The sequence below is a fragment of the Cavia porcellus genome, unplaced genomic scaffold (assembly GCF_034190915.1).
Source record: "Cavia porcellus strain 051 isolate PalLab524CR breed Dunkin Hartley unplaced genomic scaffold, mCavPor4.1 scaffold_32, whole genome shotgun sequence".
Taxonomy (NCBI): Eukaryota; Metazoa; Chordata; class Mammalia; order Rodentia; family Caviidae; genus Cavia; species Cavia porcellus.
The window spans coordinates 9,454,800-9,481,893 of NW_026947515.1; the positions used below are offsets into that span (position 1 = coordinate 9,454,800).

The 27,094-nt window shown below is 39.2% G+C and overlaps 1 protein-coding gene across 1 annotated transcript; it reads left to right on the top strand.

The window, feature by feature from the left end:
- The first annotated feature begins 10,367 nt into the window (after positions 1–10,367).
- Positions 10,368–24,799, top strand: LOC134474355 (zinc finger protein 709-like). The gene is made up of 4 exons (XM_063242071.1): positions 10,368–10,500; positions 20,937–21,063; positions 21,253–21,313; positions 22,984–24,799. Exons 1-4 carry the CDS (start codon positions 10,417–10,419, stop codon positions 24,305–24,307), a joined length of 1,596 nt encoding a protein of 531 aa, XP_063098141.1. The 5' UTR covers positions 10,368–10,416; the 3' UTR covers positions 24,308–24,799.
- The last annotated feature ends 2,295 nt before the right edge of the window (positions 24,800–27,094 follow it).

Consider the following 27,094-nt stretch of genomic DNA (forward strand, 5'->3'; position numbering starts at 1 on the left):
TTGTCATCTAAAAGAAATTGGTGTTGGTTCTTTCCCTTCAATTTCTATTAAGAATCCAAAAGTTATTACTACTTATTCTTAATTATACACTTGAAAAAATTCACTGGTTAATTTTTCTTATCCTGGGTTTTGTTGTTGTTATTAATGAGTTTTGATTGTTGACTAATTGCCTATATTCATTTTTGCTCTGTTCATCAATGTGTTTGTTCCTGATGGGTGTGGGTCACTGACACCAAAGGAGACCATATTCCCATTAAGGGTCATGTCTCATTTTACTGAGGGATGCAGCCATTTACTTTTGAATCTTTCAAGTAACCCTACAGAATATATTTTTGTCAGTAACTCCTTTCAGTTACTTACACTTTTTAGTGCACAATGTTTTTGTTAGCTGGTTACTGCTGAAAGAACCTGGAGCTGGTCAGGTGCCCATCTCTTATTTCAGGCTTCTTATACTGACCAACCTGGAGTGTCCCCACCTCCTGACCTGCTCCCTTTAAACACCTGTCCTGCTCTGTAGCTGTGATATGTTCACATGTGGAAGTTGATATCTGCACCTGGATGGAAAACATTCAGTCAATGTTGGCTGTGTAACAGACTGACCTTTTCATATAGTGTTTCCCTGAGTGAGACATGGGGCCTCAGGCCTCTAGAGAAGCGCTCTGGCAGCAGGGACATTCTAGCCCTCTTCTGTCCAGCGTGCAGTGTATGCTGCTTTGCTGAGAAACTTACTTTGCATCAGGAGCCCTGGACCTTGGGTTTTCTTGCCCCTGGTGCCACAGTGTCCTCAACCAATGCCCTGCCCATATTTCCCTGACATAAGATCAGGTGACTTTTTTTCAACTAAGGGAAACCCTACTTCCCCCTTTAGATGGACCTCCCTACCCTCCTCCCAACCTTCTTCTGTCTTCTGTGCCTGCTAATGACAAGCCCATGGAGGACTCTGCTACTGGAGAACTATTTGTATGTCATTAATATATGCTCTCTTACTATAAATGACAGATTTAGAAAAAGAAAAAAGAAAATTTTGGTATATTTATCTATTTCACCAGGTTCCTGTTAGTTCCCTGCGCCACTTCCCCACCCAAAGATGACATTGTATAATAAAGGAATTTGAGAGTAAAACCAAGAAAAGCATTCACATTTCTGGTCCTCTACATCTGGATTCATTAAGTGATGGGCAAGTCTCCCAGGCTCTGCCTCACTCTGCCTGTCACTCTGTTTGTCTCATGCACATCTCTGTGTGTACACACATTGATTTCAGAGGTATTTCATTGTAAAAACTGACACCTTCCACACGCACATCCATCTTGCATCAATGGTTATTTCATGATCAGATTCCTTGGCCTCTTTATCTGTGGGCCCAAAGAGACCGAGCTCTGCATCCCTGCAGCTTTCCCTGTTTCTCATGCCCACACTGGTGCCCTGCACAGTCTACCTGCAGGGTAGGGAGAGTCTCAGTTCCTTCCTGTTCTAACAGTGCTGTGAACAACAGTCTTGAAAAGAAAGTTAAAAAGTTATGCGGATTTTTCTTTATTTTATTGTGTTGCTGTTTTGTAGCTCTGTGTGGGACAAACCTCTATGCTTAACTCAGCGAGGTCCAGGGACCCTGTGTAGAGCTCTGAAGGGAGCTGATGGAAAGGGTTCTGTTTTCCTCACACCATTTTCTCCCCACTGCTGTTTCCCCCCTGCCTTCAAACCTGAAGTCAAATGGGAACACAGCACATCTCATTGACATGTCCCTGAATGTATCTTCAGTGGAATACTGCGCATTTTGTATCCTACTTGGCCATGTGAATTGATTCCCTTTTGAAACACAAGAGTTTGTCTCTTACCTCACAAAACAAATGGAAAATCAATTCCAACCTCAAAGATGAATGTATTTAAGTTTTACTTATAAACTGGGATCTATCAGGGATTGTGGCCTTTATCAAAGAGAAATATGAGTTAGTCTCTTCCATTAATGCTTGGCCAAACAGAGCTGTGATGCACTGATGTGAAAACATGGAATAGTAAATCACAGAGGCAGATAGTTCATTGGTGGCTGGGGTTGGCAGGGAAGAGAGGGAATGTTGTCCAAATGGGAATGAAATTGTGGGAAATGTTCTGGAACTGGGCAGAAATGTACACATTGAGAATGTGTACATGCCACTGCACTGAGGATGCTAATTAAAATGAATGACACCCTATCATTTATTTAAAATTAATTTATGCCATATTTAAAAGGAGTATAGAGGTAAGGGCAAGAAAATGGAAAAAATAGTGGAGCAGATGGGAAAGTCAGGATTTCAGCAGGAGGTGGCCTAAGTGTAGTTGAGGAGCTGCCATGTACTGTGGAGACCCTGTTAGTTGTACCTCTGAGTTGACAGAGTTGGGCTTCCTGGTACTGGCTCTTCCCATGGTCCCAGAGCTTGTGAAGGCACTGGAGATGGATCAGGTACAAACTCTGCAGCTGGTCCTTGAGCTTGGTGTGCAGCTGACACTTCAACAGCAAAAAGGGAAAAGATCATCAATTTCCCATGTTCCTTGTAGAGCAGTCAAACTTCCCAGTGCCTGTGAGAGATAGCTCTGTGCATAAATCCACTATCAGGAATTCTTCCCACACTGCATCCACCCACTGATTGCTCTGTGTCTCAGAGCTGCAGGGTGGTCCCTTAGCTTTGCCCTCAGTGGGCTCACAGTGTTCCAGCTCAGCAAGTTGAAGTTGCATTGGAGGGTCCATGTGGGTTTGCAGTGCTGCGTAGAGCTAAGAAGCAGGGCTGTGGTTCTGGAGGAGACAGGTGTGGGGAACTGAGTGTGAAGTCTGTTCCTCCCTCCCAAACTGCTCACACAAGGCAATCTGCTGAGTTGGACACCTGCCTGCTGCTCCAGCTGTGGAGAACCCAGTTCACTCTATATCCACCACCAGTGAAGCAGTTTTGGCTGAGACAGCCCTGAGAGACTGACCAATGACTCTACGGGAGAGTCTTTGGACACTGGTGTGATCATCTCTCTTTTCTTCAGAGAAGCTGTACACATATCTATCTAGTGCTCACCAGTGGCATGTTGCCTTCTCGGGGGATGGAAAAATGTCTGCTGTGGTACAAGGGTTGTGTTACATAAATATTTGAGAAGTGAGTGGACAAAGGAATGTGCCCTGTTCCACCTTTCCTCAGTTGTTAGATTGCGCAGTGATTTGCTACCCAGTGCACTGTCCTTCCTCTGGGCTCATCTTCCACTGTTGTGCATCCATGTCTAGGGAAGCCAAGATGGGGTCTCATGTACCATAATGTCAGTGGTACATGATCTGCTATCCAGGGTATCCCCCACTAGTTTGGAAGGTCAAGAGGGGAATAGATACATCTTTCCTAGTCATTGGATCATGGTCAGTGCCTGGAAAAGTGGCTGTGATTGGTGTAGCTCCACGGATATTCATGTACTCATGGTACCAACCGGTTCCTGCCCTGAGGTCTGAATGGGCCTGATGCCTCTGCCACTCTCATAGAATCTGACTCTGAATAATACATCACAAAGCCCATAGAACAAGTCTCCAAACACCTCTACAATGTAGAGAGAAATTTTACTCAGTGTAGGGATCATTGCAGGAGAAACAAACCTTTCCAATGGAGAGAGCAGCTCAATAGAGAATAAACATGGCTACACCAGCAGGCCTTCCACAGAGCCTTGGCTGGGGTCCGAAATTGCCTGGAAACCACCATTTTGTTCCATAGGGACCCTGTAAGCTTGGCCTTAGTTGCAATTCACTGTTCTGAGAATTGCACTTACTGGGTGCAATTCTCAGTTCTCAGTGAAGTGAGGCTGAGAGATGTAAGCACATTTCAAAGCCTCAGCTTTAGGTGGCCAAGTCACACTGTGCAGCTGAGAGCAAACTCACCTTCCCACCATCGGGGCCTGGGGGGTGGAAATGTTGGCCCTTGAGGGACCTGGGAAGGAAGAGCCATAGATGGGGCAGCTGTGCAGAAAGTCCTGCTCCAGGGGCTCCATCAGGCTGTGCAGCCCTTCTGCCTGTGTCAGTCTCACTGTGCAGACCACCATCAGGTTCTCCACTGATTGATTTCCAGTCTGTAATGAGACAGTGGGAAGCTTGGAATTAGTGGCCCAGCCATGCCCCCACCCCATGAGTGCTGGAAGCTGAAGTGATACTCAAAGGTTAAATTTCATAAGGAGCAGTTAGAAATAATGGCATTTCTGATCAGTTTGTTAACAAATAAGTCATTAACTCCCTACATGAAGAGTATCATCCCACATGTCCTGTGACAACAACGCATTCTAGAGATGAGAAAACAGGCTTGTCCTGGGTGTGGGAGTGGGGACCTGTATGTGATGACTCACAGCGTACTTCCCTGTGGTGCTGCTGAAGAAATTTGGTCCAGTTTCCTTAGCTATGAAAGGCTGAGTGGCTGTATTCACTGTCTCCTGGTACAATGTCATTTAGCCCTAGTGGGGCCCTAACCTCTGATCTGAGGAGCCTGAATATTTTCCCCAAGACATGGGTGAGTGAACCTCTGCTGATGTGATGATGTGTCAGAGCTGGGGGCAGAGTAGAATCACAGTCACACCAGTGCCAAAGGGATAGCTGTTTCCAGAAGTTAACAGTGAAGTAAAGCAGCAGAAGTAAATCATGACAGGAAGTGAACAGATTTAGTGTCCATATCCCTATTCTGATGCTCCCATTAATATGTGGACAGTGACCTGGCACCTGGCCGAGTTGGCTGAGCAGAGAGGATGTGATAGTTGAAGACTTAGACCCCAGTTTCCTTTGGGGGCAGGACAAGAGGCCTGCTGTTTACTACACCCTTGAGGGGAGGTGCTGAAAATGTAATCTGACCCTGAATATCCTGTCCTCCTTGGGCCCTATTACAGAGTCCCCTTAGCTCACTATCTCCCCATGCTGGCATCTGTTGTTACTGTGAGGCCCCACTGTGGAACAGGTATGTGTATTGCAGCCCTGCAGGAACCTGCTCCAGGCTGATGTCTGGGGCAGCACTGTTGGTGCAGAGCCTAGTAGTGTGCAAGATGCTTCTGAGATCTCAGAAAAGCAGAGAAAAGGGCCATCAGGACTCCCCAAAAGCCTCCCAGAGTTCTGAGTATAGCATAGAGAGACATGGCAGCTTCTAGAAGCACAGGCTGCACATAGAGCTGCAGGGTCTGCCCTGCACAGTGAGCTGTGAAGGGCCCTGCCCTGTCTCATAACCCTGCTCCACCATGGTAGGGATGGTAGGGACACCCAGGCCTACAGAGCAGGTAGTCACTAAGGGGTGTTCACCAGCATTTATGATCCAGGAAGCCCTCAAAGCCACCAGCCAGCCAGGACAGAAAACCAGGAGGTCTCACTTTGTCTCCTTTGGGATTGCCTAAGTGGGGGAGGATTCACCTTTCTAGTGACAGCACAGAAGCCATCAGCCACGCATTGAACCAGGTTCTTTATTGCAGTTCCCCATGGCAGCCTTTCAGAGAGCACCTGGGGCTTGCTGGCTTGATGGGGAAGCCAGGCTGAGTCCTTTGGAAGCTGATCTCACCCACCTTCCCCTCCCCATCTAGAATTTATTTTCACCCTGTGGTTCCCCAAACCCTGGACCAGCCCTGGTACCTAAAAAAAAAAAAGTGTTTTAAACTGCAATGAAAGAAAATAATTTCATTGAAGATGTAGATCAACAAGATTTTTAATTAAATATGTCAATGGCAAATTAAACATTGGTAATAATCATATTTAGAATCTAAAGTTGTTAGGCTGCATATTGAGCTCAGTGGTCAAAGCACCTGCCTGACAAGCACAAGGTCAGGAGTTCAAACTCTGATACCAAAGAAAAATCTACAGTTGTCAACCCTGTAGTTCTACGAGCACAACTATTGAAATTGATAGTTGTTCATTAAAAAGCTCAATGTTTCTTCTGTTGTCTATAAAGTACCTACAAATAACATGGTAACTACAGTGAATAATACACTGTGCACTATACCATTGCTACTTGCTAAGAGCTGCTCTTATTTTTCCCCACATTGTTGAAAGATGAAAATGACTGGTGATGATAGAGAAACTGTGATAATAATTTTTTGAATTTTATTGGATATTTCACTACATCCACGAAGTACATTTTATTTGCTACAATTATGCTAAGTGAAATACATAAGTAATTCTTAATGTTACAGGCAGCTGTGTTAGTCACAAATATAGGCAGTCTGATAGTTATATAATGGAATGAAACTCCTGACCTACTATGTCTGGTAGGTGGTTGTGTTCTATAAAATAGAAGAATGAATTTTAGGAACAAAGCAGGTAAAGAGCAGAATATACTACTGAGAGAAAAAAGTGAAAGGTTTTTGCTCTAGATAGGATATTACCACATTGGAAAGCAGGCCAGGGGCCATTTACCTGAGGTCACTTACCTCTCCCTTAGGCAACTTACCTGTGGAAGGAAAAGAGTCCCAATCAGCTACTGGCACATCAGCAATGACACCTTTAAGCACCACCACAGTCAAAAAGTAGATATAAGCCCCCTCACCATGTATCCAGCAAAAAAAGGCAGACATCTAGTGGTCATGTGATCCACCTTCTTAGAATAAAGGCCATTTTTACTTTACATTCTCTCCTTTACCACAGTGAAAACCCTATCAGAAAGCTTCTGTCTGAGAGAGCAGGAAGGGTCATAAGTGGGTTGTATCTTCTAAGGACTTTATAGAATAAAATCATGGGGTGAGATGGGTTTAAGGTGGGGGAAATTGGGAACTCACAAGGCAGATGGGCATAACTTTGGACAGAGCTATGTTTAGCCAATATAATTAATAATTCAGGCAAAATCATGTACACTGCAGACAAATGGGGATGTGAGGTCATAGAAATCAGGCATTTTACAGAGCAGTAACTCTCCTCTATGGGATTGAGAGGATAACTCCTGACTTCAGCAGGGAAATATTTAGAAAATCAATTCTTAGAACATGGATGCATTTGCTTGGTATTTTCTCTTGAGGCCTGTCCCATAACAGGAGGTATCTGTCTTCACATAGCTGCAAGGTATGTGGGCTTCTGAGCTGGCTACATCTAGGACCTGATCCTGTCTCCCTTGCTATATATTTCTAATTAACTCAGCTGCCTGTAACAAGGCTTGCCCCTCAAAGGAGCCAGAAAATAAGTTCAGATTACTTGCAGGATTGGAAGAGATAATCACCTCCTGCTGTGGGCCAAATCTCAAAAGAAAAGGTAAATTAAATACAACCAAGTGCTAAGGAGCAACAGTCCAAATACTTCTCTGATCACCCTGAGGAAACAAGAGTCACCATCCCAACCCTCTACAAGAAGAGTCTCTGCTCTTAAACCTGCCCACTTACTATGACTTGCCCTCCCATTTGCTCCCAATTTAATCAATTTTACCTGAGCAATTAACCTTATTGGTTGACCACATTTCTACCCCGCATTATGGTTAACTTTCAGATTCCCATTTTTCCCCTCCCCTGGACCCATCTAACCCCATGATTTAACTCTATACAAGTTTCTCAAAAAGACAGAGTCTTTAGCAACCCACTCAGACCTTTCCTGTCTCTCAGACAGAAGCTTTCCTTCTCCCAATAAATATATTCCACTCTTCAACTTCATCATTCCTAAAATTCATTCTTCAGTTTTAGAGAACACAAACTCATACCGGATATATAGTAGGTAAGGAGTTTCATTCCCCTATACCATTAACATGAGCCAAATTAACATGACTATACTTTTATAATGTCTGAAATTTGTCCTTTTCCTGCAGTTTCAAGTGATTAATACAATTCACAGTGATTATAGTCCTGGCAATATCTAAAATTGTATACAACAGTCATTATAAGTGTAAAATAATTGCTTTGATTGTATTATTTAGCAAGACATAGACTTTGCCATGGCACTAGTTTATATCTTACAAAAGAGAAGGTTCACCTATAATTGTTCAGAAAAATTTCTACATTATTGGCTAATTGAACAATTTTTAATTATATAAACTGTGTATTTTTTCAGTTTCTAGAAGGCTCCTATTATATTATTGAAAGCTGTCTGTAGGCCTCTAGGACCTTGGCTATATATATTTTGATGAATAATTCTGTTTTGAAACTTGTATGAAGATTTATTTTTATCTTGGGATTAAATTCACTGCATTGACACTGATAGAGTGAAGCAAAAGCCCACTGCATTAATTTCCATTGGATACTCATGGCATTGAGCATGTGAATTGCTGACGAGGTAAATTAGCTTCATACATAGACAAGAATCAGTAGTTAGGATTTTGTGGCCCAGTAGAGAAGCACAATGATAGGATTATTTACAAAAGATGAAAAATATTTCCAAAAGATGAGAAGTATAAAACAAAAAGAGGCTTTTATTCTGAGAACATGGAGAGAGATGTCTGGCCCCCACCCACTGCTGGAGTCCAGTGATCTCTCTGGCTGATACGTGGGATGGGGGGTGTAAGTAGCCTCCGTTTGGGGTGGAACCTAAGGAGGGCATTAGTGATGCACAGGTAGCCCATTGGTCATAGGTTTGGCACCATAGGTAAATTTCCAATGGCGGGAAGATGGCATCACAGGTAAATTCCTTGGGGTGGGAGAGATAGGGGCTTCCTGCTTTCCGTTGAGGCTTGCTTGGCAACAGAGTCTTGTCTGGGCCAAAACCGTTTCACAGACTATAAGAAAAAGTAGCAGTGTCCTTTCTATTTAAAGAATGTGGAGAGGAGCCTAAAGCCACCAAGGGTTTGCCTTTTTTCTGACGGATTATGGGATTAAACGGTATATCTGAAATTTGGTGGTGCTGGCACTGACATTGACATCATGTAAGGAGCTGATTGGAATTTTCTTTTGGCCCCTGGGAAAGGAATGAGGAAGTTGTATTCAGGGAAAAAATGAGAAAGTAGCCATATGGGTAAGCACCCCTGATTTGACCTTTCACACTGATGAACTACCACCATGATGTCCTGTAATTTATTCTAGGGCAAAACTCTTTAAAGTACATCCTTCAGTTTAAATTAAGAAATGAAAATAAAGAATTTTTGCTATGTGTCTTCTCTCATGGTTAGTGGTAAACAATTCATAAGGAAAATTTCCAGTCATTTCCTTAATGCACTGTAGATAGCATAAACAAAACTACAGATCGGTTCACTTTCAGAAAACAGAAGCAGAACTAAAAGGCAGGGATAAAGCCTTTCAATGTAAATGTAGGTGAGATCAACATTTAAGAATACAATCATTTACTGATTTCTCTGACTTCAAGAAAGAGAAAAATTTACACTGTTATTGCTATAGGGTAATGAAACTCCAGGTCTACTCTGTCTGGTATGAGTTTGTGTTCTCTGAAGTCAAAAAATGAATTTTAGAAAAAACAGAAGTCAAGATAATATAATTATTGGAAGAAAGAAAGCTGTGTGAGAGAGAGCAAATGTGTCCTGACTGGGTGGGCAAAGACTGTATTTTCCAAGGACTTTTATAAAGTAAAATCATGTGGTGAGGTGGTTTAAAGGGTGGGAAAACTGGGAACTCACAATGCAGATGGGCATAAGATGGGACAGAGCTATGGTAGCCAATAAGATAAATAGTTCAGGTAAAGTTGATTAAATTGGGAACAAAAGGCGAAGGGAGTCACATAGAAACGAGGCATTGTTAGGCAGCAGTGAATCTTCCCTTAGGGGTTTTGGAGGGTGACTACTGAGGTCATTAGGATGATAGGAACTATTTAAAATGTCAGTTTTTATAAGGATACATTTCTTTGAATGGTGACTCCTGACTTACTCAGAGTGCAAGGGAACTATTTAGAATATCAGTCCTTAGGATATGGATGAATTTGTTGATCTTCTGCCTTGAGGCTTAGCCATTAGCAGGAGTTGTCCATCTTCTCCATAGTTGCAAGGTATCTGGGTTTCTGGATGGGCTCCTCAGAGGACCCAGCCCTGTCTCATTGCTAATCATAATTAACTAACTCAGCTCCACATAACAGTACTTTTAGGAAAATTGAATACAGATGTCTTGTGCTCTGAGTGAATGATCCGGGATGACAGTGTGCAACGTATATACCAGTGTTGCCCCACAATTCATATGTTTTGAAACTTAGTTTTAATTTATTTTTTCTTTTTATCCTTGAAATGTATTGGATTTGGAAATGAAAAGCCTGAGGTAAGGCACTTTGGTACACATATTCCTCTGTGTAGTTGAGATCAACACTGTTGAAGACAACCAGCTTTAGAAGTCTCTGACTACTGTCTATCATTTGGGATCCTCTCTTGCAGGAAATAGTTCCTTTCCCTGTTTATTTTTGACTCAGAAAGAAGACAGGTGAGCAGCAGTCAATCAGTGATGAAGAGGCGGGCTATATGAAATGTCCTATCAGGCGAGCTGTGGCAGGAAGTCTCTTGGGTCTCTTCCGGTGTGTAGACATTGTTTACCTGTTTGGACTACAAAACTGGGAGCAGAATGCTTGCTGGATCTCATTTACTGGTTTTGAAGTCCTGTGGCCTGATTAGCAAAGAATCTGGGAGACCCTCTAGCCACGGAATGGTGAGGCTTTGGATGGGAGCCCAGAAATAGGGTGGAATTGGGAGAAACCAGTTACAAGTGTTTAGAAGCAGTTCTGATGTGTGTAGACTCAGGTATTTAGTTAGCTTCAGCTCCTGAGCTCTTCTAGCATTGGCCTTGGGTTGTCCACTTTCCCTTTTTCTCCTACTGGGAACAAGGATGATTCTGTGTCCCCAGAACCCTGAATTAACTATGACAGCACCAGACTGGAGTATCACCTTTGAAATTTTCTACTGTCCTGGCACCTCCATCATAAGGAGCAGAGAAAGCAGCTTGGGAAGCCCCTGACTCTGATGAATTTTGTAGCTGGAGCAGCAGTACTGAGCTTGGTCTCCGCTCTCATTCCAGGGATCAGCAATCTTGATGTTCTAAAGTTTATAAATGTATGTAATGCAGGGCCTCGTATCCACAGTGGCACTCCTTAAACCTGTACTGTTTTGTATTTATAGGGATTGCCTAAATTTATGGTATGTTCTCGCATTTCCAACCTCTTGACAGGTGTTGGCAAAATCAAGAGTATTCAGAGATGTGTAGTGATGTGCTTCAGTGGAGGAAGGCTTTCCAAACATCTGGTGAACTCCTGTGTATTATAAATAACAGTGCAAAGAATTTCTGAACATACTTCATGTGACACATGTGCTCATAGACGATGTTTGTGAGAACAGCCATAGAGGTTTGAATTTTGAGAAAACAAAGCAGATATAAAAGTGTCGTCAAGGGCAGGGTAAAGTGTGCTTGCTAAGGACAAATTTCAGAAAGGGCTGCCTGTTAAATTCTCACTGAAAAATGCCTAAATGTAGTCATTTGCATGAACATATAAATACATGATATCCTTCTGAATGGAAAGGAATATGGGTGTTATCTCTAAATTAAGAGCTAATTTAATAGCTTGGTTGATCATATACATTGTTTAAATATGGAAATGCTCTGTAATGGACTTTACTAATTCCTGTAAAGGAGATGCCCTAAATTGAAATTGTGCAGGCATATCAATAGTTTAGGCATGAAGGGTTTTCTGCTTAGGATGGATCAGACGAGCATGGAAATGATGTGGAAGTGAACAGCAGGACACAGTGTGCAAATAGCAGGACATACAACAGAGAGGGTCTTCACTGAAAGTAGTTCTTAGGGTATGCATGCAGTTAAAGTTGAATTATGATATCTTCCTTGAGACAAATAACACCAGCTCTGCTAACAATCAGTATTCCACATCCCTGTCAACCCATGAATTCTGTGTTCTTCACTTGAGATCTAGTTTTGATTATCTCAAATTATGACCCAGTATCATGAAGATGAAATTTCAATTTTTTTTTGTACCAAGGATGGAACTCATGATCTCAAGCTTGCAAGTTAGGTTTTCATGCTGCTAGCTAAATACCCAGCTCTGAAAGTGTTTTCTGTATATTATGGATGATATCAACCTTGTTCCTCAGAAAATGTTGAACATTGTGGAATTTTTCTATATTGTATGGCTAAAATTTTAAAGCAAACCAAAGGTGTCTTATGCAGTCACTTTTCAAGTTTCACATAGTCTGTGGGGTGTCTCAGTCAGGGTTTCTCTATTTCAGACAGCTCTGTAACTTAGGCTAGCCCCAAACTCAAGGAAGTTCTCCTGCATCAGCCTCCCAAGTTATATTTCTTCTCTCTGAGTGGAAAGTGATCACTTGTTGACACTGAGCTATAATTTGAAGCTTGCACTTGGTTTCATTGTTTATATGTTTTTTTATATATAGCAGTTTTCTGTGAACATTTGAGTTATTATTTATGTACCATATTTGATGTTATTTATGTTTTGTTCTATAAAACCAAATTCAAATATCAAAATGCTGCTTAAGTATATTAAGAACAAAGGACTTATTGGCCTAACTGAGATTTGAAGACATATCATTGGTAGTACATCAGAGTGATTGATGAGATATTTGTCTGCCTCTGTGCTTTATGGATGCTGGGCCTATAGGTTCTCACTATAAGCTCTGCATTAGAGACAGTGCACAGGGACTCTTGCAGTGACTCAACATAAGAATCAGTGCTCCTATTTGGCTGTTACATTAGCTGTGAGTTACAATATAGTATCAAATTTGCTGTCTCAAAAAATGTGTATATAAAAAAATTAATACCCAAAACATGGAATTAAGATTTGAAGAAATCAGTCTCCATTCAGCTGTTTTGTTTGGTTTTATTTGTTTAGTTTAGTTTTATTTTATTGAGACAGGTTTTCTCTATGTATGTCAGCTAGATTTGAACCCCTTATGGAGTGCAGAATTGCCCTAACCTCAAAGCAGCACTCCTGTGTCAGGCTCTTGAGTGCTGGGGTTATAGATATGTGTGTTTTTACCCTAGAAAATATTGAGGCTTGTAACTTAGCTGTGTTGTAGCTTGTCATAATAGATGGCATCTTGAGCTTTGCGTTTAACTAGTGCCCTGTATTTCACCCTGAAAAATGGAAAATCACTCAGGGTAGAAGTCCCAGGAGAAAAGCAAACTGAGCTATACCCAAAGAAAAAAACTGACCTGCTCAACAGAAGAAGCAGAATACAGTTGTCATCCAAAAATTATTATAAGATTCTAGCTAAATGATTTCCAACAGGATCTTTTTGTGATTCTATCTTGTAAAACATCTGTAACTTTCCAGTTCAAAGCCTCTTGTTTAGATCTTGAAATGGGTGTGGGGGTTCTGTGTACAAGTAGTCCTGACCATCTAATGAAATTCCACATTTCTCAATTGGGTTGCTTGGATTCTTGTATTGTTGTTCACAAACTCAACTCAAGCTTCAGAAACCTTTACTGACACAAGCAAACACCAGGATTAAATGACAGTGCCACTGAAATGAAAGAATAGTAGTTTAAAGGAGAGGAGAAAAAGACAAATGCCATGTGCTATAATGCCCACCTCTTTTCCCCAGCAATGAAGAGGCTGAAACAGGAGAATGGCCAGGTATTCAAAGACAGCCTAACCTACATAGTGAGGGCAAGGCTGGCCAGAACTCCAAAGTGAGACTATGTCTTTAAAGCAAAAAACTAAAATGAAAATAATAAACAACCAAGGTGATAGAAAGACTGTTTAAAAAAAATCAGTAATAGAGCTGAGTGAAAGTTGACTTATGCAAAATGGGAATTACTGAATGATGATGCAGAAGAAGGAAGGCCATGTAGTGGCATGCAGGAGGCAGTGACAAACACAGATTTAGGAATGACACCTATAGTGCTACAGCACAACAGTGACCTCCTTCCTCCAATATATTTGCAGCTCACTAAATGGAGGACTTATAAAAGCTCATGAAAATGTTAAGATCAAGGCAAACAAGCAGCTTGAAATCCAGGCTTTGGAACATGGCCTTTAACAGACATTTCATATTTAGATTGAAATAAGAGAAATATAATCCTGCCCTGTTTGATGGCAAATGCACCAAATTTAATGGCTCACAACCTTGAGAAATGAAGAAGTTACAAACCAAAAGAAGATCAAAAATTTTCTTAGAAAAAAAGAGAGAAGAATAGCCCTGGATTTTCAGGAGTGGTCTTCAGTGTTTTGGCCAAAGACCTATTGTCAGGGGTCATTTATACAGGAAAGTCACAATGTGGGTACAGTGTGTGTCTCAGACTACAATCAACCTATAAGCTTATAGCTGCTTAACTAATATTATTCATCAGGGGAACAAGTCAGCCAGAAAAGTTATGTGGAAAGAGCAAAGACATTTTGTGGGAACAATAGTCCAGTTGTTCTGCTCATTGAATATGGTAATTGATGCCTATCAGGACTTCCTGGAGGAGGTGGTGGTAACTGTAGTACATTTCAAGCTGTTGTTTTTCTCTGCAGGAGCATGTAGAACTGGTCACTGCATCTTCATCTTCAGTTCTGGCTTTCTTCAGCTGGGCCTGTAGCAGTGATTGTTGTATTTAGTTTTTTGCATTGACTCTTGAAGGTTCCAGTTCTTCTATGATTGTATATCAATTTCTCTCTACATTGACATCCTGTGCTAAAATCACAATAGTATTTGAATAAATGAACTGATGTTTATACATTTAAAAATATTCATTAATACAGGCCTGGGATTTAGCTCAGCAGGCAGAAATGCCTGCCTGGAAAGTGCTAGGTTGTAACTTTGATCCTTGGTACCTAAAAAAAAAAAAGTAATTTAAACTGCAAGGAAAGAAAATAATTTCATTCGTGAAAATGTAGGTTTACAAAATTTATAACTAAATATGTCAGTGGCAAATTAAACATTGTTAATAGTCATATTTAGTATCTAAAGTAGTTGGGGCTGGGGATTGAGCTCAGTGATACAAGGAGCTGCCTGGAGAGCACAAGGTGATGAGTTCAATCCCTCATGCAAAAAAAATTCACAGTTGTCAGTGATGCAGTGCTATGAGCACATTTATTGAAACTTATGCTTTTTAATTAAGAGGCTCAATGTTTCTTTTTTGGTTTATGAAATACCTGCAGATAACATGGCAATTACAGTGAATGATGTACTGTCCCCTATAGGATTGCTATTTTCTGAGTTGTTTTTAGTTTTTGTTTTCCCACATATTTGAAAGTTGAAAATGTTGGCTGATGCTAGCTAGAAAAACTGTGATAAACATTTTTTCAATTTAATGATATACTTCTCTATATCCATTAAGAACATTTATTTGCTACAATTACTCCAAGTCAAATTGATAAACAATTCTTAAAGTTACAGGCAGCTGAGTTAATTAGAAATACAGGCAGCCATACCATGATAAAGTGGAATGAAATTCCTGACCTTCTATGTGTGGTATGAGTTTGTGTTCTCTAAAGTGTAAGAATGAATTTTAGGAACAACAGAGTTGAAGAGCAGAATATATTTATTGAGAGAGAGAAAGTGAATGTATTTTGCTCTAAATAGGGTATTTTGGGAGTGGGAGGTGGAACCAGGGGACTTTTACCTTGAAGTCACTTTCCTTTTCCCTATTCAACTTACCTGTGGCCAGAAAAGAATCTCAATCAGCTACTTGTATATCAGCAATGCCAACTTTAACCACCACCCAACTCAAAAACTATATGTATGCCACCCACACATTTCCAGAAGAAAAAGCAAGACCCCTAGTGGTCTAGGGGTTCTCTCCATATTCTTAGAATAAAGGCCATTTTATCTTTATATTCTCTTCTTTACTACACCAAAAATCCTATCAGAAATCTTCTGTCTGGGAGAAACAGGAGGGATTCTGAGCAGATAGCAAAGGACTGTGTCTTTTATAGGGACTTTATAGATTAAAATCATGTGGTGAATATGGTTTAAAGTGTGTTAGATTACTGATATTACTGAGGAGGTAGCTTAGCACAATAAAGAAGCTGAATATAATAATGTAAAAGTGGCCTTTTATTTAAAGAATGTGGAGACAAGCCCACGGCCACTAAGGGCTTGGCTTTTATTTTTTTCTGACTGACTATGGGGTTATGGGGTATATGTGACTTTTGACTGGATGTGGTGCTTGGAGGGGACATTGATGTCATGCAAGGAGCTGAAGGGAATTTTCTTTAGGCTCCTGGGAAAGAAAGAGGGTGTTGTTATCAAGGAGAAAAGAGGAAGTGGCCATATGAGTAAGCATCCCTGAGTTCACCTGTTTCCACCTTGAATTACCACTAGGAGGTCCTGTAATTTTTCTAGGGCAAAACTCTTTCAAGTACATCCTTTGGTTTGAATGAAGAAATCAAAACAAATAATATTTGCTATCTGTCTTCCTCCATGGCTCTTTGTAAACCATTCATAAGAAATATTTTGAGTCAATTCCTTAATGCATTGTTGATACCATAACCAAAATTACAGATCAGTTCACTTTCAGAAAAGAAGCAGCACTTAAAGGCAGGGATAAAGTCCTTCAATGCAAGTATCCCTGGCAAGGTGAGTTCAACGTTGTGTAATATAAACTACAACTGATTTCTATGACTTCTAGAAAGAGAAAAGTTTATTCTAATATTGCTATAGCAAAATCAATCTCCTGGTCTGCTATGTCTGATATGAGGTTTTTGTTCTGTAAAGTCAAAGACTGAATTTTAGGAACAACAGAAATTAACAGAAGAATATACTTATTGAGAGAAAGAAAGCTGCCTGAGACAGGGAAGGGGTCCTGAGCAGGTTGCCAAACACTGTCCTTTCTAGGGATCATTATAGAGTAAAATCATGTGGTGAAATTAGTTTAAGGAGGGGAAAATTAGGAACTCACAATGCAGATGGGCATAAGATGGGACAGAGCTAAGGCAGCCAATAAAATTATAAGTTCAGGTAAGGTTGATTAATTTGGGAACAAAGAGGGAAGGGAGTCACATAGAAAGCAGGCATTCTTAGGCAGCTGTGACTTCACTTAGGGGTTTGGGAGGGTGAGTACTGAGTTCATCAGGATGACAGGAACTACGTAGAATGTCAGTCTTTAAAAGGATACATTTCTTTAAATGGTGACTCCTGACTTCCTTAGGATATCAATATCAATCCTTAGGATATGGATGAATTTGCTTATTATTTGTCTTCAGCCTTGGCCCATAGCATGAGGTGTCAGTCTTCCCCATAGTTGCAAGCTATCTGGTCTCCGGTATGGGCTCCTTGGGGGACCTAGCCCTGTCTCTTGTCAATACTATTCAAATAACTCATGTCCATGTAACAGTACTGTTTGGAAAATTGATTACAGATGTCGTGTGCTCTATGTGAATGATCTGGGGATGACCATGTGCAATGTATATACAGTGTTGCCCCCTGATTAACATGTTTTGAAGTTTAGTTTTAGTTGATGTGTTCTTTTTTCCTTGTAATGAAATGGATTTGAAAATTAAAAGCCTGAGGTAAAGCTCTTCAGTACAAACACTCCTCTGTAGAGCTGAGTTCACCACTGTAGAAGAATGGCAGCTCCAGAAGCTTCTGCACTACAGTCTATCATTTGTGATCCTCTCTTGCAGGGAGGGGTTTCTTTCCCTGTTGATTCTTGACTCAGAAGGAGGGCAGTAGAGCAGGAGTCAATCAGTGATGAAGGGGCAGGCTATATGAACTGTCCAATCAGACGGGCCATTGCTGGCTGTAACTTCTGTCTCTTCTGGTGTCTCAGCATGATTTATCTGTTCTGAGTATAATAATGGTAGCAAAATGCTTGCTGGATCTCATTTAGTACTTTTGATGTCCTGTGGCCTAATTAGCAAAGAACCTGAGAGATCCTGGAGCCATGGAATGGTGACGTTGTGGATGGGAGCCCAGAAATACGGTGGAAGGGGCGAAACCAGTTACAAGTGTTTAGGAGTCGTTCCGGGGTCTGGAGCCTCAGGTATTTAGTTAGCTTCAGCTCCTGAGATCCTCAAGCATTGGCCATGGGTCATTCACTGTCCCTTTTGTGTCTTGCTGTTGGCAAGTGTGATTTGGGGTCCCCAGAACCCTGGCTCCACTATGACAGCAGCAGACTCAAGTATCACCTTTGAAATTCACTGCTGGCCTGGTAACTCTACAATCTTAGGCATTGGAAGGAGCTTGGGAAGACCCTGACTATGATGCTTTTTGTAGCTTGTAGAGCAGTAATGAGCTACGTCTCTGCTCTCTTTGATCAGAGTAGATGATCTGGAATGTCCAAAGTTCATTAATGCCTGTAATGCATTTCCATCTTCATGACTTGTGGTGGCAAATGTCCTGAGAATTCAGAGATGTGTAGTAATGTGCCTCGGTAGAGGAAGGCTTCCCAAACACCTGGTAAACTCCTGTGTATTATACAGAACAGTGCAAAATAGTTTCTGAACATACTTAATTATTTAGGTGGCACCCCTGCTCACAGACTAGGTTTGTGAGAACAGCCATAGAGTTTTGAAGTCTGAGAAAAATGAAGCAAATATGAAAGTGTTATCAAGGACGGGGTAAAAATTTGTGAAGGACAAGTTCCAGAAAGGGCTACCTGTTAAATTCTCATCGAAAAATTTTGAAATTTACGCATTTGCATGGACATATACACGCAATATCCTTCTGAATGGAAAGGAATAGGTGTGTCATCTCTGAATTAAGAGCTGATTTAGTGGCTTGGTTTTTCATAGACAGTTTAAATATGGAAATGCTCTGCAATGGAATTTACTAAGTGGTGTAAAGGAGAAGCTCTAGACAGAAATTTTGCAGTGATATCAATAGTTAGGCATGATGGGTTTCATGCTGAGGATGGATCAGAGGAGTGTGGAAAGGATGTGCAAGTGACTGACAAAATGCAGGAAGCCAATAGCAGGACATACAACCGAGAGGGTCTTCACTGAAATTCAGGTAGTTCTTAGAGTAAGTGTGAAGTTAAAGTTGGGTTCTGATTGCTTCCTTGAGGTGATCAAAACCAGCTCTGGCAAAAACCAGTATTTCACATCCTGGTCAACCCATGAATTTTCTGTTCCATACTTGAGATCTAATTTTGATTATCTCTAATTATGCCGCAGTGTCATGAAGGTAAAATGTGGATTTTTTTTTTGTACCAAGGATCAAACTCAGGACCTATGCTTTCCAGGCAGGTGTTCATGCCACTGAGCTAAATACCCAACTCTGAAACTGTTTTCTTTGTTGTATGGAAGATATCCACATTGTTTCTCAGAAAGTGTTGAATATTGTTGGAATTTTTCCATATTGTATGGCTATAATTTTTAAAACCAAATCAAAGGTATCTTATGCAGTCTCTTTTCAAGTTTCACTTTGTCTGTGGGGTGTCACAGTCACGGTTTCTCTATGTTAGACAGCTCTGTAACTTAGGGTAGCCCCAAATTCAAGGAAGAACTCCTTCACCAGCCTTGCAAGATATATTCCTTATATCTGAATTGAAAGTGAACGCTTGGTGACAGTGAGCTATAAATTACAGCTTGGGCCTGGTTCCATTTTATATAATTATTTTTTAAAAACAGCATTTCCACTAACATTTCAGTTATTATTTGTGTATCATATTGGATGTTATTTATGTTTTGTTCTATGAAACCAAATTCATGTTTCAAAATTTTGCTGAAGTATATTAAGAACAAAGTACTCACTGGCCTAAATGAGATTTGAAGAGACATTATCTGCAGCCTATCAAAGTGATTGATGAGTATTTTTTTTTCTTTTTTTAAATTTTGAAAGTGGTAAAATACAACAGAACAAGGTAGAATAAGGCCAACTAAGATCATACAGTGAAATTGGTACACAACTTCACAACTGGTCACTGCGATAACAGTAATAGGTATCACAGTATATTTTATTATATTTATAATAGTTGTTCTTTTTTTTTTTTGTCTTTTTCCTTTTTATCAGTACCGAGGATCGAGCCCCCAGCTGTCTGCTTGCAAGGCAGGTGCTTATCCCGCTGAGCTAAATCCCCAGCCCCAATAGTTGTTCTTTCAAACATGTATATCAAAATGAGATGAAATACAGAACATTATAGTACTTATCAAAACAGAATATTGAATAGAGCAATACCATTAATCAGAAAAGAGCAAAACAGAAATAAAAATATTCACCTTCAAAGATATAGTAGAAGGAAGTCCCCTTTATTTGTTATGGTCTGCTTCTCAGGAGACACTCAGATTTCTGGTTCCCATTTGCTAATGGGGGTTGACAGGAGAAGAGGGGTAGGGAAGTGGGATGTTTGATTCTAGGCCGTGCATCAGTAGGTTCACTACTGCTTAGTAGGGAGACAGGCCAGTTGTTTTGTTTCACAGCATCCTAGGTTCCCACATGGCATGGATCTCAGGAAGTGCTGCTGGTTCTCCCCCTGGAAGGGCAGCATTCTGCCAGACCTCCACCACTTACCAGGGAGAAGTGGTGCTTGCTTGCCTTGCAAGTGTCCTAAATTCCAGCATGGCATGGATCTTAGGAGCTGCTGCTGGTTTCCCCCTGGATGGGCCACAGTCTGCCATACCACCACCACTTACCAGGGAAGGGAGGTGCTTGCTTGGCTTCCCAGTTGATTGAGGGGATATTTATCTGCCTCTGTGCTTTGTGGATGGTGGTCCTGCAGGCTTCTCACTGTGAGCTCTGCATTAGAGACAGCACACAGGGAATATTGCAGTGACTCAGCACAAGAATCAGTGTTCCTATTTCACTGTTACATTAGCAGTGAGTTGCAATCTATCATCAAATTTGCTGTCTTCAAAAATGTGTATATATACAAAATTAATGACCAAGACATGGATTTAAATTTGAAGAAATCAGTCTTCATTCAGCTGTTTAGTTTGGTTGTATTTGTTTAGTTTTGTTTTGTTTTATTGAGACAAGCTTTCTATATGTATATCAGCTAGATTTGAACACCCTATGGAGGCTAGAATTGCCCTGAACTCACTGAAACCATCCTGCCTCAGCCATTTGAGTGCTGGCATTATAGATATATACCACCACACTTTGCTTTTGATTCAGATTTGTAGGAGAGAATTTAAGATATCCCAAACCTGGTGTCTCAACCTTCATGTGAGAAATATATGTATGATCCTTTAGGAGGTGGTGACCTTTGAGGATGTGGTCGTGAACTTCAGCAAAGAGGAGTGGACTTTGCTGAGTCCATCCCAAAAGAACCTCTACAGAGATGTGATGGGCGAAACCTTTAGGAACATGGCTGCAATAGGTAATGACAAAATACTTTTGTCACTCATGCTGTCAGAATGTTGTATGTCACTGTTTCATTAAAAACAATGTGAATATATTTTTAAAAATAGCTCAGACCTGGACACATTATATCATAACTCTAAACAAAATCTATTAATTTGTATGTATTATTCTAATGAGCGCTGGTATTTCTATGTCTACAATTTAGGAGAACTTGGGGATATCCAGGAAGCTGAAAAAGAATGCAAAATTTACTGGAGATACTTAAGGTAATTCGCACTCATAAGGAGAAGGAATGTTCCTGAGTAATTAGTGAGTCAGCAGAAAAATACCGCCAAAGAAATGAGGCACCATTCAATTTATTGTCAGTAATATTCTCTGAAGACGTTAAAGCTAGGGTATGTATAATGGGTGGATTAAATCAAGAAAATGTATGACATTGCATATAGATGTGTATGAAAGGCATACACTTTGAGTTATGATGTTCTCTTTTCAGTTTTTCTACCCATATATACATGTGAATACAACACATTCATCATCTAAAAATTGCTAAGATTGCAATAGAATTTGAAATAAAATGGAGTTCTTGTGTTTCCAAGCCATGCTCTAAAGAATCAGCCATTCTGACTAAAATTCTTAGAAGGCTGGTAGAATGTTAGTGCACTCATTCTGAATATCAGTGTGCAGTTGTCTCTAGAAATTGATCCCCTCATACTTGTCCTGGATATATTTTTAAAAATCCAAAATGCACATAAAATACTGATACAAGCTTACTCATATACAAAGCAGATCGAGTTATAATATATCAGGTCTTGATGAAGCTTAGCTATCTATCACTGGATTTGTGGAGAAGGAAAATGTTAATAGACTCTTTGTGATTGTGCATTCTTGTAAATCCAGCACACTAGGAGTCAGATTTTGCAGAATTGCAAATTCAAGTTCAGACGTCACAGCTTAATGATCAGCAAAAATCTCTTAAAACATATTTAAAAAGCTATAGATTTTATGCTAATAGCTGTTGTTCATTCCCAGCATGGAAACAAAAAAAAATGTGTTATATAATGTCAAAAAATAAAGAATATAATGTCATTTGCCATAAGAAATAGGTGGTTCTTTCTCCCATCAATTCGGTGAAATAGCTCAGCTATGAAACCTAAAAGTTCACAGGGTTTCTCTTAGATGAGAAACCAAAATATAAATTGTGGAATGAAATGAAAGAGTTAATAGAGAAAAATAAGACTGACCATATGGAAAAGGAAACTACAGGTTAAGGACAGAAGGGAGATTGTGAATGTGAAACATATCATAATGATCTGTATGTGATACACATATGTATCAATGCCCAAAGTGAAGATAAAGATTCTGCATTTCAAAAGGTACCAAATTTTAAGATTTCCAAATGTGTACCAGTCTTTTGGGAATAGTTGTTTTCAACATGTCTTACAAGGCCATTCTGTTACTTCATGTTCAGAGTTTCTTAGCAGGCATTAAAAACAGAACTTGACATTAATGCAGTCATTAAACTGAGACCCATTTCACTGTGAATGTTTCTTTTTTTTATTTAATGTAAGGAAAGACTAAAAAAAACGAAATAAGTAGAAATGATACCACTTTCAAAGTGAAAATAAACAGTAAGAAATCTAAAGACAGTGATTACATATGCTGCTCATAGAAATAGTTAATGCAGGGCTGGGGATTTAGCTCAGCAGCATAAGCACCTGCCTTGCAAGCAGGCGGTCGTGAGTTCGATCCCCGGTACCGATAAAAATGAAAAAGCAAAAAAAAAAAAAAAAAAAAAAGAAATAGTTAATGAAACACAAAAGTGAAACATATGATGTGGGGATTCAAACAGTGAGACTACAAACAATTTTGTTCAAATCTCCAATAAAAACTTAGTAATATGATTATCAATCCGATATGTGATTTTTTTTTTTTACAGAAATGACAAGGTAGGGAAATCCTATGGACATGCATCTTGGAATCAGTGTAAAGAAGTATTCCTTCGTACTGCAGAAGGTAATGTGAATGTGAAAGAAGCAGAAACACACCACCATGTTCAGATCCATGAAAAATATGGCAGTGGGGAGAAATCCTATGTATATCAGCAAAGTGGAAAAGGGTTCACAAAATCTCGACATTGTAAGCAACATGAAATACCTCACACTGGATTGAAACCATATGTATGTAAGAAATGTGGGAAAGCTTTTAACACACGGGAAAATTGCAAAATACATGAAAGAATTCACACTGGAGAGAAACCGTATGTATGTAAGCAATGTGGGAAAGGTTTTAACACATGGGGAATTTTTAAGAATCATGAAAGAATTCACACTGGAGAAAAACCCTATGTATGTAAGGAATGTGGGAAAGGTTTTAACCGACATGGAAATTGTAAGCAACATGAAAGAATTCACACTGGAGAGAAACTATATTTATGTGAGCAGTGTGGGAAAGCTTTTAACACATGGGCAAATTGTAAAATACATGAAAGAATTCACACTGGAGTGAAACCATATGTATGTAAGCAATGTGGGAAAGCTTTTAACACATGGGCAAATTGTAAAATACATGAAAGAATTCACACTGGAGAGAAACCCTATGTATGTAAGGAATGTGGGAAAGCTTTTAGCACACGGGCAAGTTGTAAAATACATGAAAGAATTCACACTGGAGAGAAACCGTATGTATGTAAGCAATGTGGGAAAGGTTTTAACACATGGGGAATTTTTAAGAATCATGAAAGAATTCACACTGGAGAAAAACCCTATGTATGTAAGGAATGTGGGAAAGGTTTTAACCGACATGGAAATTGTAAGCAACATGAAAGAATTCACACTGGAGAGAAACTATATTTATGTGAGCAGTGTGGGAAAGCTTTTAACACATGGGCAAATTGTAAAATACATGAAAGAATTCACACTGGAGTGAAACCATATGTATGTAAGCAATGTGGGAAAGCTTTTAACACATGGGCAAACTGTAAAATACATGAAAGAATTCACACTGGAGAGAAACCCTATGTATGTAAGGAATGTGGGAAAGCTTTTAACACACAGGCAAACTGTAAAATACATGAAAGAATTCACACTGGAGAGAAACCCTATGTATGTAAGCAATGTGGGAAAGCTTTTAGCACACGGGCAAATTGTAAAATACATGAAAGAATTCACACTGGAGAGAAACCCTATGTATGTAAGCAATGTGGGAAAGCTTTTACCCAACATGGACATTGTAAGCAACATGAAAGTTCACACTCAAGGTAGAACCAGTGTATATAAGCATCATGAGAATTTTTTGAGCACAAGTACATATTGTGTAATGCATGAAAAATTTCACACTGGGCAGAAAACTTATATATGTGAGGAATGTGGGAAAGGTTTCAGCAGAAATGCTCATTGTCCAATACATGAAAAAATTTACAATGTTAAGAAACCCTGTTTATGTGAAGAATGTGGGAAAGCTTTCACCACACGTGGATTTTGTAAAATACATCAATGACTCCACTCTGGTAGAGAAAACCTATTATATAACAATGTGGCAAATCTTTTACCACATACAGTCATTGCAAAACACATGAAAGAATTCACACTGGGAAGAACCACTGGCTACGTAAGCAAGTGGAGACACTTTCAGCAGCCAGATTGTAAGTGAAATATGTGAAGAAGCTCACACAAGAGATAAATCCTATGTGTTATGAAAATACTCTCAGCACACATGATCATTTTTACATATCTGAAAGAGCTCACTTTATCCTATGTGCATTAACAATGTGAGAAATATGGCAATCCATGTTTGTTGTTAAATACATAGAAAAAGCAGCACTCTTCAGACAGTTTAAATCTAAGTTTACTTTAAAAATTCCAAGTAGACCTGAAGAAATAATCAATACAGAAGTTTGATATCAATATTTCTTCACAAATTTTCCAGAAATGACAAATCTGAAGTGGAGCTCTACTCAAGTACATATTTTGTATGGTTTTCAGTTAATCACTTATACCTCTTTAGATTTTTTAAAGTGTCTTTGTGCTTCAACATGGCATATTGTAATTAAACATGGTAAACTGAAATGGGCTTTTCACATTCAAGTATGGATAGTGTCTATGTACTTAATATTTTGTCTTTAAACCTTAATTTTTATATTTTTGGTGAATTATTTTTATTTAAAGAAAGAAACCAAAAAGTGTAGAAATAATACAAAAGTTCTGAAAAATAAACAATAAGAAATCACTAGTTGATTAGTTACATATTATCATCTTAGAAGTAATTGTTCAAGTTGCAAAATTAAAGCATACAAAGTGATATTCAAATAATGACACTGCAAACAGTTCACCTCAGTGATCCAACAAAAACTTATTAATATGCTTATCTGTTCTACAAACTTGTTTTTTATCTAAAAGATGGTAAGATTAAATATGACAAAACAGAACAGTTCATAAGGAAACAAGTTAAGGAAACACAGGTTTCAAAGCAAGTCCACTGAGATGTTCATTTTCTACCTTACTGTCTCTAGTTTTCTTCAAAATAGTTGTTCCCATCTTCACATGCATTGAATATATACTGAACATTATAGAACTAATCAAATAATTACAGGATGATAAAGGCTTTTTTGATCTTCAAGACTAATTTTGGGGAAGTTGATAATGATTACCATAATGTGTCTCATTCTCTTCATAGTAGACATCTTTATTTTTATGTATGCTGAAATTGAACATAAGAGACTAAACTAATATCACTCTGAACAGTGAATAATAGTATCCTGAGAAGGAGAAAGGTGAGGAATTGCCTAAAAAAAGAAGGCAGAGCACATTGTTAAAAGTGTATCAGGATTTAAAAGCTATAGTAGTTCTGTTGCTCTGTTTAGTTTGATTATATTTTGTTCTGGTCTGTCTACTCATATTAGATTTGAGGGCAAAGAGAGATAACCCAAAAATGGCAGGTTACACCATGATGGTAATTGTCCTTAATTTCCTATTAACTAAAACTGAAACCTTGTATTACTTACATTGTCTTACTATGACTGATGTTATTTGAAGCTGGTTTGTTTGAATGTTATTTGGCCTTGACTGATTTTATTCACATTTGGTATGATTGCTGGTATCAAGTCCAAGAGTAGAGGCAACTACTCTGAAGATGATAAGATGTGAAAGATATATATTGGGGGGCTGGGGATTTAGCTCAGTGGCTTAAGCCCCTGCCTGGCAAGTGTGAGGCCATCAGTTTGATCCCCAGTACCAAAAAATAAAAAAATAAAAGATATAAATTCCGGGTTTAATTTTTTTTATTTAAGGAGAAAAAAAAGAGCATAAAAAAACAAAGCAGTAAAAGGGTACAAATAATACAGAATTTCAAGAAAAAATACAGTAAGAAATCACTAGTTAATAGGTTACACATTGTCTTCTTAGAAACAGTTGTCCAAATTATAAAATTGAAGCATATAAAGTGAACATTCTTATAGCAAGACTGCAGACAGTTCTGTTCAATGATCCAACAAAAGCTCAGTAATATGGTTTTCCTTCCTACACACTCAGGCAGGCACTTATATCCCTTAGACCACCTTCCTTTCCTCTCTTCTTCACAAAAACCATTACACTTTTGGGTTTTTTTTTACTTCCATAGTTCTTATTACTTTTTTTGAAAAGAATAAAACCTCAAGTGAGTTAACAAAACAGAGTTGGTTAGAACATAAGGATGGGCATAGTACTTGATGCAAAAATAGAATATCAGGTGATCAAAAATGGTTACCACTGTGCCTCTTACTATTTTTAAAAAGAGTTCCCTATATAATCTGGTATAATAGAATTGATCAAAACAGTACAGAACAAGACAAATAAAATCTAAACTGGAGACCTTACAGAATTTCAAAAGAAGATAATAGTCAAACCATAATGGGCATCATAGTAAATCTTAGTGCCTACAAAATGGTTGCCTATATCCTCAAACTTGATACTATCAAATAAAACAGAATATAGTAAAATCAGGGAGAACAAGATGGGGAGAGCAATACTGGGGTTAAAATTAGGTTAATAGGAAAACAAAAAAAGTTAGTATAA